The sequence below is a fragment of the Fundulus heteroclitus genome, chromosome 12 (genome assembly GCF_011125445.2).
Source record: "Fundulus heteroclitus isolate FHET01 chromosome 12, MU-UCD_Fhet_4.1, whole genome shotgun sequence".
NCBI lineage: Eukaryota > Metazoa > Chordata > Actinopteri > Cyprinodontiformes > Fundulidae > Fundulus > Fundulus heteroclitus.
In genome coordinates, this window is record NC_046372.1 from 17,721,738 (window position 1) to 17,737,241 (window position 15,504).

General features: G+C 39.7%; 1 protein-coding gene across 1 annotated transcript in view; it reads right to left on the bottom strand.

The window, feature by feature from the left end:
• The window catches only part of nos1 (nitric oxide synthase 1 (neuronal)), a 60,853-nt gene that overhangs the window by 14,049 nt on the left and 31,300 nt on the right, over positions 1–15,504 (bottom strand). Inside the window, 12 exon segments of the mRNA NM_001309969.1 lie at positions 2,281–2,419; positions 2,790–2,964; positions 6,452–6,568; positions 6,651–6,709; positions 6,783–6,887; positions 7,726–7,870; positions 8,369–8,454; positions 8,565–8,759; positions 10,438–10,539; positions 12,841–13,015; positions 13,962–14,101; positions 14,184–14,325. Coding sequence (NP_001296898.1) covers positions 2,281–2,419; positions 2,790–2,964; positions 6,452–6,568; positions 6,651–6,709; positions 6,783–6,887; positions 7,726–7,870; positions 8,369–8,454; positions 8,565–8,759; positions 10,438–10,539; positions 12,841–13,015; positions 13,962–14,101; positions 14,184–14,325 — 1,580 coding nt within the window.

The following is a 15,504-nucleotide window of genomic DNA, read 5'->3' on the forward strand; positions in this document are numbered from 1 at the left end:
GAAGCTCATCTCATGTGGGAGGTATTGTCACCTGTTAAACACCACCAGCAGCAATAATGCACCGGCTTTAATAACCACGGTATCAATGCACTTGATTGGGCACCGAACAGGCCTCAATCAAGTCGAATCAAAAGGGCAATTTCACAGCTTTTTCCCGCTAAACCGTAAAGGTTATTTAACTTGGCATTCTTAAACTGGGTCTAGTTTAGACGAACCATCATTGGCACCATTTCATTTAGGTTTTTCATAAAACAAAAAAGGATATTGCAGAAAAAGTGTAAACTGTTGAGTGCCTCGGTGGAATTATCCATCATGCTGTCCATATTTTACAAAATATGACGGACTTTGGAAAAACTGAGGCAATCTTAGTTGGCGGAGATACAAAAAGATGAACAGTAGCATTCAGTAAAGAGGGGCAAGGTGGTTTTTGAATATGAAATAGATTTTATCTATTGTATATATTAGTGAACAACATTTAGATAGAGCGGTTTATTGACGGACAATGCAATAGGCCTAATTAGTGTGTGGGTGCATTGCAAACACCATTATACTAATTGTAACCTTTTCAAAGGATAATATTAACAATAACAAGCAGATTTTAGCCAGTTTTACAATAATTGCCATGATTGTATTATTTGCAATTATTTCTCAGAACAGACTCCCATATTTAACGCCTCCTATTTTCTGTGCTAATTGCATGAATTCCTTCTTGGCATTTGTTTTACAACTCACACAAAGCAATGCAAATAGTAGAACCTAACTCTCAATAAGAGATTAAATGATCGCAGTATATAAAGAAAGAAATCCTGTCATTTAGTGATAAGAAATCCCTAATTAACAGCAGTTCTTCGGGCTTTACTCTCACCGGCTTCTGTTGTAATCCGTTCGGTGAGAATTTTAGTAGCTTCAACCTTGTGTTTACACGATTCTCCCAGGTTTTTCCATTTCTGCTTCATTTGTCAGCAAAAACTGCGGGCAGGCTGATTGTCGCTTCCCCGCCATTACTCCAACTATAACAGTTGTGTGGGTGGTTACTTGATGGAGAATATGGTTTCATGCTTCAAAATTACACTTGTGCCGTTATTGCTTTTTACAGCTCGGTGACTTAATTCAACCGTGGTAATGTAATGGGATAAATATTTACCTGTAATTGGCTGTAATCACAAGATAGACAGAAATGTCATTGTGGAACTAGTTAAAGGGAAGGAAAAAGCTTAGGATCAAAAAGATAGCTTCAGAACATAGGCTACAACTGTCATGTTCCTTGGGTTAAGTCTGAATTGGGAAGACAATATCAGAAGCATCTTACCTTAAAAAAATAAATAAAAGGAAAACTGTTGTTCAGTGGTCCAAAGTATTCTTTAAAGATGAACGCTGAGGTACAGAATTCAGGTTTCATGAAATGCAGCGTGTTGATTGAGGAGCCATGACTTCTAAGGATGTTTTTCTTGTGTGTTTCATCTAATCTAAAAATCGACAGAGAGGTCTACTAGAAGGTTTGAGCATTTTATGCTTCCTTCTGCTGACAAGCTTTATGGATATCCTTTCTAGGTGTTATGCAATGTGACCAATACGACTAACAATATAGTGAGCCTGAGTAATGAATTTGTGTAGTACATCAAACACACTATAAGCTTCTCTCGTTGAATTGAATTACTGAAACAAATGACCTTTTCAATCACATACCAATCGAGATGCACCTGGAAATGCCGACAGATTTAGAAATAAAACAAAATGTTACTTTCAATGCTCTTATGGGTTCTCTTGGTATACAGCCGGTATTGGTTAATGTCTGTCTTCTCGGTTTTTCTGCGCAACTGATGGAAAGCTGGGTGTAGCCTCTTCCTATTTACTCCAAGTCAAAACAGTTGTGTGGGTGATAACTTGACAAAATAGTTATGCGCTTCTAGATTACAGGTATCCATATAGTTAATGCCTATGCAGCTTGGGGGTTAATTTACAGGTGAGCATTAATTTTGCTATACAAACTACTATCATGATACATTAGAAGGCTCTTGTACTTCCATCTTAAGCATACGATTCATAGATAATGGTAAACGTTAGATAATTACAGAGAACTCTTTTAATTTGGACTCCAGCCTTTAAAAAAGGTAAAATAGCTTAACATTGCATCAAAATTCGTTTCCACAGCCCAGCCTCACAGCTGAGTCACTGATAAATTACAGTTATTTTGTGCACAGCTACTTATCAGCACTTATTGTCTGCTTAATATCAAGTCACTCTCTGCAGTTCATAACCATGCTCCCACATGATTACTACCTTCTGTGAGCGCAGGGGCCTCGGCGGTGTAGGTTAGGCGGAACTTGCTCTTCTTCCAGCTCCGGTCGTTGCTGATCAAGGAGTCGTTGGCCTTCTCGATGTTCACATCATCACCGACACAGAACACGTCGCAGGCAGCCTTTATGCGCAGTGACAAAGCCACAAGAACATCCCCGTCAGAAAAAAAAAAGTCACTTTTCAAATCTGCTGCATAATAAAAGCATTTGGAAAATGACTAACACTTTAGAATTCAGACAACAAAAAGTTCTTCAAATGTCTCAAGGTTTTTTTTTTTTTTTTGTCCACGGTGCAAAAGTGCACCCCTATAAACCTTAAGTTGTTTAAAAGAGTTAAAATGGCTTTTTGGTGTGGTTTGTGACGTTTCTATGGGTGCAGGCTTTTACAACTTGCCCTGGTAACTCCCCCAACAATAAAAAAAACAACAACATTGCAATCCCCTTTATGCAACCACAACACAAGCCTTTTAGGTCTTCACCTAAGGAACCAACCTTAAAAACTTTCTTGGCCCATGTTCTGAATGATTCCTCCTGGCCACACAGCTCATCTCCTTCTCCCATGCGTAGGATGCGCTCACCCCCCAGCTCTTCAAACAGCGTGTCCACAGCGTGGGCAAAGGCGCAGAAGTGTGGGTAGGCCCGGGAGCCAAGGCCAAACACTGAGAACCTATACAAAAACAAGTGCATCAAAACCAAAAAAAGGAGCTTACTTCAAATAATAATAAAAAAGCAACACACAAACATACTCTACTGCCAACTGTCATTACAGAACCTTTTTTGAGTAAACTTTTTTACAAGTTGTTGGTAACCATGTTGATGTGACTTTTTTTTTTTTTAGCATCCAAGGCTGGTATGCAACTTTAAAATCTAAATAGCCTATTTACTAAGTTAAATACTGTATTGCTTTGATATTGGAAAAGCAGTTTGAACACAATCATTCATTAGTTGATGGTAAAAGGCTATAAGAACCAACCTGAGCCTATGTGAGAAAGCAGTCCTCCCCTAAACTGGCAGTTGTTGCCATGTTAGCCAATTAAAGGTGGACTTTCTGGTGTCTTTCTGATCATTGTGATACTACATAACTCAAGCGTGCTTAAAGTTAACGGGGCAACATGAGCACTGGACTTTTTTTTTTTTTTTTTTTTTTTTAGTTGTTTCTGGTAAGGAGAAGAGCTCATGGCTCTTGCTGAGAGTTGCCATGACTGATGGCTCCCATCAGTCATGGCAAGTCCTCCATGTTCCTGAAGCGGTAAACTAGGCCCAGACCTTCACATCACCACCACCATGTTTGATTGACAGGATTATCTTGCTTCTCTGAATTCTGGGTTAGGTTTATGCCAGATGGAACATGGGACAAACTACTTCCAAGATAGTCCATTATCGATCCACAAAAACATTTTCCTAAAGTTATTGTGGATTTTCTTTTTTTTAAACGGGACCAGGTTTTGTGTTTGTGTTACTTTTTATCAGCTGTGCCTTTGGTCTTAAAATGTTCCCAAGGATACAATTTTTCTTTGTTACTGTTGAACCATGAATCATGACCTTGACTGAGCCATGTGAGACCAGATGGCTTTAGACGTTGTCAGATCTTCTGTGACTTCCTGAATAAGTTATTAATTCACTGATACATCTTGGTAGGCTGACTTCTCTTCATTGTTCCATGTTTTCTCCACTCAAGGCCCCAAAGCCTTAGAAAAAAACAACAACAGTACAAGCTTTTCCAGATAAATAGTTGTCGACTGGAACAATAACTCACTCTTTAATTTCTTTAGATCTCTGCATTTGTTGCTTTCTAATATTATAATTCTGAAATGAAATTTGTCTGATGATCTAAAACATTTAAAATGTGACGAAAAAAGAAGAAATCTTTCCATTTTTAAAAACACTATATATATATATATATATATATATATATATATATAATCAACAAAGTGCATCATAAATGTGTATATATATATATATATATATATATATATATATATATATATATATATATATATATATATATATATATATATATATATATATATATATATATACACACTTGGATTGTTTCTTATCAGCATAGTAAAACCTTACTATACCCATGTACTAAGAGGCAATTGAGCTTTGTTCTAAGATCAAAAATCATTTTTTCAATATCTGATGACATAAGCTCCAATAGTCTATGCAAAATGGGACAAATTCTGACAAATAGAAATAAAATAAAAAAAGGATTGCAGACTTTTAGAGTAACACATTCTGGAGGATATGTCATTTAAGTGATTGTACGAGTTTTGAGGGTTCCCATTTGGTTTTTGCATTTAGAAATTCTGCAGTGACAGGGGGTCACAGGGGTGTGTGTGTGTGTGGGGGGGGGGGGGGGGGGGGAGTAGAACCCTTTGCTCAGAATGCACAGCCTGGAAGATTATTTAACAATCATTCCCAGTATCTACATTTTGAGAATAAAGAGTCTGCATTAAGTGTCACATCAACAGCCCTTTTTTCTTTAAACAGACCCCAAGAAGCTTCCATATGGCACGCAAGGAAGCATCTCTGGTGTTACCTATGAGCCTAATGCATGCTACAGACTAAAACTCAAAATTTCAAGGTATTCTTCTCAACTTCGATGAGCAGTCTAAAGGATTCAAGCCAGTGCTGGAAGGAGAGGTTGAGGTCAAACAAGAGGTGGAGGAGACGGTCTGGGTTCCAGATGAAAATAAAGGGTGCACAGCTGCCAAACAGACAAACAAACCTGCAGGCAGTCATCAGCGGAGTGGAAAAGTATTAATGAATGAGAGCAGTGACGTGTAAACTCCAAGTAACATCCCATCATATTTCAAATCAACGGTAAACCTGTCATCTCTAAGTTCAGATAACAAAAAGCTCAAGAAAATGATACCAGAAAATAGATTTCTCACCCAGGAATTCTGTTCAGACACATTACACTTAGTTTCGGTACTTTGTGTCCTTTCCCAATAATGCTGTGAATGTAGAAAAATTGTTTCCTGTCATGTTAATTTTAACACTGATATTGATAATGTAGTATCATGAAGACTTAATCCAAAGCCCCTTGCAGATTCCTTCTAAATCAGATTTTGTATCATACTCAAAGCTATTGTTGGTATTCCTGTCCAGAAACACTTTTTGTTATACAGGGTTAAATCGTCCTTCCATTCTGAAAGCAGTCAATACATTATGTATTCAGAAAAAGGAAGTTGTTAAAAAAAAAAAAGTCTTAGGGTGGAGCAGGCCTGTAAAAACTAACCAATCCTCGCAATTCGGTCCAAAAGGCAGGGATTTGTCAGATTTTTGTTCCAGCTCTCACCCCCTCTGATCTTCAAGTTATGGGGGTATCACCTCATCCATTTGTTGTGCCACAATGCCAGTGTGTGTGCACATTCCTTGTTAGTTGCCATTTGCTGGCTGCGCATGCACACTTCTAGTGTTTATGCATCTGGTAAGCTTAGCGATTAGCTTCAGTGTTAGCATTTCAGTAAAACAACATTATACCAAGTCAACAACAGTGATTGTGGTGTGATGGTGTTTCTACCAGAAGGATCAGTTTTTGGGTTTGGGGGACAAAACATAGGTCCAGGTTGGTTTGGATGTTTATTTGCCTAATAAATGAAATAATTTATTGGCTTGCTTATTCTGATGCTAAGATTTGTTTGAGGATCTTAAACAAGCGTGACTAAAGGTACAGACAAGATGCCCGCATACTGGACACAGACTTTCTAAATTCATGTTGTCAAAAGCGTTGCAAATATTGCAAACCCATATGGATCCATGTTTCTTTTCTCACTTAAATACAAATGCAGACACGCTAAAAATGATGCAATTCCAACTTCAACACACAGGCAGCATTGGATGTTACATACAGAACTACAAGAATAGCTTATAATCGCAATATTTGAAATTGGTACAGACTGCTCCAAAGGCAGTGGTGCTTTAGCCTCAACAAAGCTGGATTTTCTAGAAGATGTTTACATTAAGCCTGTGAGAGTCCCTAGGCAAGGATTTCACCAAGCACAATTTCATTGTTTGGCATGCCTGAATCTCTTATTCAGGCAGCGTGCCTGATTATGTAGGTTTTGCTGCTTGGATATTTGGATACTTTCTAAATATGGGGCAAACTTTTTAGTTTAAACAACAAAATATCACATCTTATTTACCTGACATTAGCAAGAGGTCCTGTGCTCTCAAAGTTGACCTTGACCTCTGGTTCATCACTAGAGGATTTTCGAGTGTCGGAGTAAGAAGATACGCTGTTGAATCGAACCTTGTAGCTCCTGTGGATAGGGGAGGAAAAAAAAAAGAGGTGAATTTGAGGTTTTTCCTTTAATAAAACTAGGGGGGAAAAGCTTTACTCACTTTCTGTCCTCTGTGTTGGAGGTTGGGTGGCGCATTTCCATTAAGGCAGCTCCGAATTTCTACACCAACAAGTGAAAGATGGTTATTCTGCTATGATCATTCAACAAGACCTTTGAGGAGTCGGAGTTATACCTCTCCATTTTCAGGTGGATCCCCGTTGCCAAATGTACTGGTTACAGCCAAAACCAGCGTTTCGTGCTCCAAGTCTACCACATCGTACTCATCCATGGAAATAACCTGCAGGTGAAAGATTTCTGTTCAGCAGGACTCCCAGCAAACCGAAACGTGCTAGTTTTCATCTCGCTCCTCTCTGCACACTCCACCCGACAGATGCCTTGAGCGTGTAAATTAGGGCCGAACACACAGCCGCTGGCAAAGGAGTAGGTTGTAATGACCACTCTGTCTTCGCCTCTAACGAGATGATAATATGCTGCCGCCACACACATTGAGCGGCCATGATGCACACAACTCAGCATGGTGCGTGTCTGCCATGGGCCCAGCTTGGCTTTCATGTACACACACACACACATGCAGAGCTACACAAGCAAAAGGCGTGAAGAGGAAACAGGCTTTTGCCCCACGACAACAAAGGTTTGCCCCCGGCGTTCACATCTGCCCTCCATTTGCACACGCCCACTCTCGCTGACGCACAATTGCATGCATGAGTGTCTTTTTGTGTAATTGATCACAGTGCGGAGAACAGGAAGGAGAATTAAGATGCACCCTAGAGGGAATCCACCGAGTGCACGATTGAGAGCAGCATCTTTTGCTCTTTAACAGATTTGCACGGCCGCAAACGCTTCAGGATGTCGTCTTACACTACTATCTGTGCAACACTTTAGTGGCTAAAAGTATCCCTGGACTTGTGTTAGTTTACTGCAGGAGAAAGGTGACAGAAAAAAAAACACTTTCAGCTTCTTTCAGTCTCTCAGTTTGCATCTGCGTGGCTTCATCAGGCAGAGAGAAGATGGGAATTATTTGAATTTGTGCTATTTCAATTAGACGCTGCTGAAAATCGATCATCAAATCTTGCTCCACGTTTGAAAACACTGACGCAAGGTAGGTGCAAGAGTACCTTGGCATCAAAGGCGTGCTTGAAGATTTCACAGAGCGTTTTGGCATAGTCTTGTGATTTGCCTGTTTCAGTGGCAAACAGTATGGTGGCTTTAACCCTCTTGGCCATGGCTTGCCCCATTAGCTTTGCCGAAAATTTCACAGCCCTGTGGAGGCAGAAAGAGAGAGGCGGAGGTGAGATGCAGAGACAATAAAAGAGCAAACATCTGAACCATCCAAGGTAAACTGATTCGAGGGCACAGTGTGGAGTCGTGTCTCCTGCAATGATCACAAGGCGATTGTTGTTGAGCTACTGTTGCAGGGAGCTACGGATGGGTGGCAATTCTGATTACCTAGCTTGTACTTTCCTTGAGGCAATTATATTAATGGCACATCATACATGCACACAAGCGCATGCTTAGACAAAAAAAAAACTGACAGAACTCTGATTACTCCCAGAGGGGTTGATTGGATGAATTACACTGCTGAGTACATTAGCCTTCCTTTCATGGGTCTTGCTTTTATCAGGAGGGTGATTACTTGTGTAAATTAGCATTACACACAATCTATTATCTTTGACATTTAAGGGATGCAATATAGATACTTGGCTACGTGATTGAGCCAATAAAGAAAATCACTAATACATTAAAAGCAAGCTTATTTACTTGGCAAGCTTCTTAAATCCGATAGCTCTTTTCTTTGTGGGTGTCCCGTTGACTCCTTTCCACACGTGGGTGTTCCAAGGGTCAGGCTTTTGCACACAGAAGAAGCAATAAAGACACTGTTTACCGAGGAATATGCCACATATAAAGCAGCCAATTTCAGTTTTGACTGGTTATTTTTAAATCTCGTCCCACTCACCTGATACTCAAAGGAAGGTGTGAGACGGTAGTTGAGCATTTCCTGGTGAAACACTGGCGTAATGCTTCCTGACATCGGAGGCACAATCCACACCCAGTCTCCAGGGCAGCCTCCTCTCACCCGATACTCGTTCTCCATGTGCTTCATGAAGGACTCCGTGGCTGAATGATGGTCCACTATGGTCACTTTGCAGGTCTTATTTATACAGCAGAAACAGATAAAGGAAATATTTTGTAAACTACTTAAAATCAGGGCGAAAGTGACTAACCAATAAAATTTAGTCTGTGTGGCTACAGATATTTAGGTATACCAAGAGGGACCCGAATAAAGCTGCATAAAGCCTTTTTATAAGCTTTCTGGAGTATAAAATAATGCAGATCAGCCCGTAGTCCACATGTTGCCATGTGCTGCTAGTCAGCCAGCTGAAAGAAGGCTATTGCTTTTTTTCCCCATACTTGCATGAAACACTAATATCAGGTTACAAAAAACACATTTATTACAGTATAATTACCACAGGACCACTCACTGTTCTGTGTCAGATAAAGCTAATTAACTACAGATTGCAAACTAGAAGCAGTTGCTGACAAAAAGGTATAATATTGTGGCCATTTACCCTAAAAGCCACTACAAAATTTAGGGATTAGCCAATATATTTGCTTAAGTCTGTTTATCAAAATCCAATTAACTATTTTTGATAACTCTATGAACCAATTTTATATCAAATTTGAGGTATAATTGTATCTGAAATGAAATCATTGTCAAGTCATTACATAATTTTCTAATACTTAAAGTTATACTGTGAGAGTTGCATATCAGCCCGTGCTTAGAAATAGTACGCATTAGCTTTCAAATGCATTAACTTCAAATAAAGAGCGGCTCTATAGAGCGATTTCAGATTAGCTAGTTTGACAAAACCCAAAGCTCCAAACGTAGGTAATGGACATCTTGAGTCATTAACTTTTATACAGCCCAAAATGCCCCAATCAAGTCCAGTCAAGAGGGAAAAAAAGTTGTAAAAGGTTGTTTAAATGGGAAATTAGATTAATCCTGAAGTGATAAGGAATATTGCTTGACAAAAAAAATCTAATTGCCATTTTGTCTCCACCCCACCCTCCCACACCCACGAAATATAAAACAAAACATTAATAATAATGATAATAATAACACTTAAAATATCACATTTTGTCACATTACAACCATACAGTTCAATGTTTTTTCCTGGGATTTTATGTGAGGGATCAACACAAAGATGTGCACAGTAATAAAGGATGAAAGAAAATTATACCTGATTTTCAAATATATATAAAAAAAAAAAAATCAAGAGGTATGGATTTATATTATTCCCCTGGATTCAATACCATTCCTCCTTTTATTGCCATGTAATCTGCAAGTCTTTGGCAATAATTTATCTAACAGCTTTCCACATCTGGATATCATAACCCTATAAAGAAACATCAAACCTTATTGTCGTGATATGATGACATGAATTCAAGGCCAACACTGACACTGCATAAGCATCTCTAGAGCTGGTTATATGAGCAGCAGAAGTTAACGTAATGATCCAGACAGAACATTTTATTTTATTTGTGACACTGAAAAGTCAGTCTTCTGGCTAAATACCTCATTGTGATTGCTTTGCACCACAGCCATTTAAATGTCAAAGTTTTATTAAGCCTTGTTTACGATTATGTAGGTCTACGCTGAGCAAATAACTCAGAAGGGTGTTGGTGGTGATGAGATCATCTCTGTAAACAAGGAGCTTGTGTGAATCCAATATGACAAAAGGCCCTGTTGTCCCAAGAGGCCAAACACACAAACCTTCAATTCCCTTGAAATCTATTTTTGGTCCAACTTTAAACAAAGGATGCATTACCTGAAAGCTGTAGAGAACAGCAATATTAATCTCAACAAGCGCCTGGTCTTTCCAAAGGGAAGATGTCTTCCTGGTGTCCAAGCCCATCTTGTTGGCAACATCCTGTAAAACAAAAGCGGCATAAATGAGAGTATTAATGGAATGAATCCATTTTCTCATGAGTTATGCAAAAACTATGCTTTGTGTTTTGAACAGACCTTAAGTTTTTTTTTCTCTTACATTAAACATAGGTTTGCTTTGTTTGACTTTGATATAACATTCAAAAGAAAAAGTTTTTTTTTTCCCCAAGATCTTAGTTTTTTAAAAAAATCTAAAGTTTACAAAAATCGAATCAAAATGTCTAATGATGTCCCTAAAATTAGGTGAATATCACAGATGCACAGAGAGCTAGGCAAAGCTTTCATATGTTTTTAAAAAAACTGAGAAGTGTAGCAGATGCAGTTTACAAAAAAAATGGGAGATAATGAAAAACCCATGATTTTATAACCTTTAAAGGTAGAAGTAAACAGTCATCAGTAGTCTCATATCATTTTGTCCTACTCTTTTTTTTAGATTTTGTTTACATCTGCCCACATTTCTACATAGTTCAATAAAATCCCACCTGAACCATGTTAATGCAAAATATATTGAATATTTGCCATCTTTGTCTGGTTGGGTGAGCCTGTTTTGCCCAAGATTCAGATATCAGAGCATCCTCTGGGTCCCATAATTTTATAAACAGTCCATTGTATAATTCATTGCTTCAAGATATCCAGACCCTGTAATTGCAAAATGAATCAAACTAATCCCCTTAGTTATCTCAGTCCTGTTTGTGAGAGGTGGTATGAAGTGTTTTTGCCCTAAATGTGTTCTGCTTTTAACCATATTCAGCAGTCACCAAATAACTCACAATAAACTAGAGCACGTGTTTGGGATCATTATCCCACTGCAGGGTATCGTATCAGCCGTGTTTCACCTGTCCGACAGAAAGTGGCAAGAAACCTTTTTCTCTTCAAGTGGCTTACAATTCTACAGGTGTGCTTCGTTTTCACAGAAATTGCTTCAGCAAACGTTTTTGTTCAATTCATTAAGATTAAGAGCAATAAGTCATGTTTGAACAATCTGAGACTATGCTAACCTATGGCCAAGTAGACAATTTTATAGTGTGCATTATTTGTAAAAATAAATATTCTTTCTGGTTTTTATCTTTGTAAGAAACACGGAGGGGGAAACAAACAACTGGTTTCCTATTTAGCAAGTAATTTAGTGTGATATGCACAAGCCAACATTGTCCACAATTTAAGCACTTCAGTTACAGCACAAATCCAAAGTTGGCATCCGTGTGTCTTGGGGTGCTCCTTAAAGCTGGACCAATCTTATTTGGGCTGAAATCTTTGGAAGCCGTTATCTTTATCCGAGCATTGCTATGTGAGGCAAAGTCTGGTCAGGATGTGAGCTGCACAATGAAGGAGATGAGGGCCTTAGCTCGGCTGGTGAGGACAGCACAGGGAATTGTAGGATGCCGTCTGCAAGGACTAGACTCTGTGCTGCACGAGTCCAGAGAAAGGCCAGACGCATTGCCACAGATTCTACCCACCCAGGCTGTTCACATTTTGCCCCTCTTCCATCAGGGAAACGTTTCAGAAACACCAAATACAAAACGAACAGACTTAGAAACAGCTTCTTCGCAAAGACTGTAAGGGCCATCGCCCAGCGCTGAGAAGACTGAGTCTGTACACGTTACAATATCACAACTGTGAATGCATATTTAAGTAGGACTCCTAGTTCTAGCAGACCCTAAAGACTGTTGTGTTTTGCATGTTTCAATGCTTAAAAAAAATGACCCACTGTCCTAAATAATGTTGCCTGCAAGCTGAATCCTCACAGTATTTGTGCGTTCACAAGCAATGCTACACATTATGAATCTGGCCGGCCAGGTTACCACTGTCCTGCATTTTTGAGACGCGTCTCTGCTCCACCACACTTAAATCAAATGAATGCTTGACATCCTCAGCAGCCACCAAGAACTGTTGAGGCCTGTCAATTACCCATAATTCAGGTCAGGTGTGCGAAGGCAGGTAAACACCTAAAACATGCAGGACAGTGGGTCCTGAGGACCTGGGTTAAAGGCCCCTGCTCTATAGGAATCTCAAGAACGTGGGTTGTTTTCATATAGATCAACATCCCATCGCACAAATACTTAAATTCCTGACAATGTTGTGCAGTTACAAGGAGAATTACATCATTAGTAGCACTGCCTTTGAGAGCTGCTATTCTTTAAATTTAAAGACAGTAAAAGGACCTCTGATTCTGATTGGCTCGTTGGGCGACAAGACATGTCTTGACACAAGGCTGCAGTCAATCTGTGCCTTCAACTCCCGTCTCTAAAGTCACGTGACGATATTTTCCGGCATGAGGCGTTACCTCCAGAATGTTGTAGCGTGAGCTGTCACAAAAGTCCCTCACGCCAATCTCCGTGCCCATGTACCAGCCACTGAAGGGGCACCCGGTGAACTCAAGACCGCCAATCTCCAGCAGCATGTTCGCAACCGCTGGGAGGCCGTACCACTTCAGCTCCAGGTCCTTGAACCACTCAAACCTGGGCGGAGGACAGAGACGGGAAAAATCGGTCACCAAGTACCATGGTAACGTCGGATAATTCCCTCCATTATCCACTGCCAAACTAGCAATATGCTTAATCACTAGAATCCTTGGGAGCCAGCGTAATTGCTACTGAGAGATGCAAAAAAAAAAAAAAAAAAAAAGTGTGTCCAAAACCAATATTTACTAAAAGAAACCCATTGTTAAGGCTTTTTAGTACAGGCCAAACCAAGCGTGGCCTCTTGAACCCTTTAGGGGGGATTGATAACATTGCTTTCAGCCTGTTATTTGCAGCGCTGGGTTTAATCTTGTGTAATGATGAGACACTTTGCGACGCCGAACCTTGTGCCAAGCTGCTGCCAGAGCTGAGGGCGAGCTGATGCATGTGTATGGAGAGAGGAAAGCCAAATCTGCGGGAGTCTGGCAGGGTGATCTGTGTGTCAAGGGATTCTGAAACACTCTGTAGTGTTTAACAATGCTGTTATAGCATGGAGTGCATCTGTAAGTGAGTTTCGTGAACGATAGTGTGGCAGTAAAACCTGATTTTTATTTTTGAGTAATTACAATGCTACCCTGCAAGTGCAGCCTAATGATCAAGATGCCAAGGGTTTTATGCTTTTGTGTCAGGTATTCTGTTGCAGGAAAAGTAAACAAATGAATAAGAAATAAAGCTTGAAAACCCACTAACAAGTCCCAGGGATACCACCAAAAAAAAAAACCCCACAAAAACAAATGAGGGCTAGTGCTTTTGGGGAATAATCCGCACAGTTGGAATATGATGCTAACCAATCAGCTTTCTTGGCATGAAAGGAGCCCATTGTTTGAGAAGTGTGGTTAAAAAGATGTGCTAGTGGGTGGATGTCCCTCTGTGCTGCCTCTTCTGTTCTCGTTTTGTTGCATTGTGTATATTTTACACATGCCAAAGAGGAAAAAGCAGAACTCACTTTGGATGTATGATGGGCACCTCCAGAATGAGGTCTTCAGGGATCTCAAACAGTTCAGGGTCATTTCCGTTGGCTTGCAGCAGAAGGGGAAGGACGTCAAATCGACCTTTTGGTGCTTTCCATCCAAGCTGCATGCAGATCTAGGGATAAAAATACAGAATGTCAGCCAGAGATGGGCCAATGAGTTAGGCTATTCTACAGCTGTATCTCACTGATCAGTACCTCTGTGAATTCAACATTAGCAGGATCTCCCTGAATACTTCCATCAGGCTGTTTGTAACCTGCGTAGCGAATCAGCTGACTGTTCCACACTCGGAAATCGTGTTTGCCATCTGTCCTCTGAGGAAATATGGTGATAGCTGACCTGCATAAAAGAAAAAGAACAAACAATATGTTGTAATGCTATTAAACTATTAAGTTTTAATACACTAAAGATTAGACCTTTGGATAAAACTGCTGTCATGTCCATTTGAAACAGTGCTATAAATAAAAATCATGGGCTGCACATTTGATCAATTTATATTTACAATTGTAAAAATAAAAATATCCGGGTCACCCTACAACAATCTGTTAGATCAGTAACTTCCAGGTTCAGCCCCCATGAAGAAAGAAGGGTCTAGATGCAGCTGCAGCCACTACGGCTAGTGGTATTGTATTGGATATACTTGCATGAAGGTGAAATTAAACAGTCTCCCTCAGTTTTTTGGAATCTGATAGCAGAACACTATAGATTAGCAGATTGAGAAGTCAAGGAGGTATGTGTAAAGAGAAGGCCCCATTCACCCCTGTAGATTAAATCCTACTTCAGAGAACCAAAATTATATCTGATCAGGTAAAAGCTGGTTCACATGGGAACATTTTAAAATAGTCGGTTGATTTTCAGAGCCTGAGAGACACCACACGCAACGATAAAAATATCAGGTATCACAGGTTTGCTCGTACAGTGTGTGGTGTCAGGTCAGATGTCAAGCACAGCACACCACATACAAACAGATTTCACTCAGAATCAGTAAGGTGTCAGACAGGAAATCTTGCGAAACCTCTAAAGATCAAACGTGAGTTCAGATTAAACACAAATGGACGATGAAGAAGAATAATGGTGATAGTTTGTGGACGAATTTAACAGAGGAAAGTATAACAAAAAGAAAAGCCGTTGATTAAAGGAGTGGAAACAACGTGAACGGGGTCTCTTCTCCATTATAAAATGGATGTGACAAGCTTTTATTTTATTTTTCCTAGGGTTTTCCTCATTTTGCTACATGTCACATTCAACAGACTGCCTGCTTGTTTGTCCTCAGGGAACAACACACACTCTAGAATATCAGGGCAAGACAATTGAACATGTTGAATATCCCCGATTTGAGACCGACATTCCACCTAAAGGACTAGATCACTACACATTAAGTGTCACCTTAAGTGTCATGTCTGTTTTGTTGTTGTGGCAGCTATTATGAGCTGCCATAATTTCACATCCTCCGTTCTGTTAACGTACGTGCACGTCCAACTGACGGAGCAACTAAGTTATTTTAATTAATGAAAACAG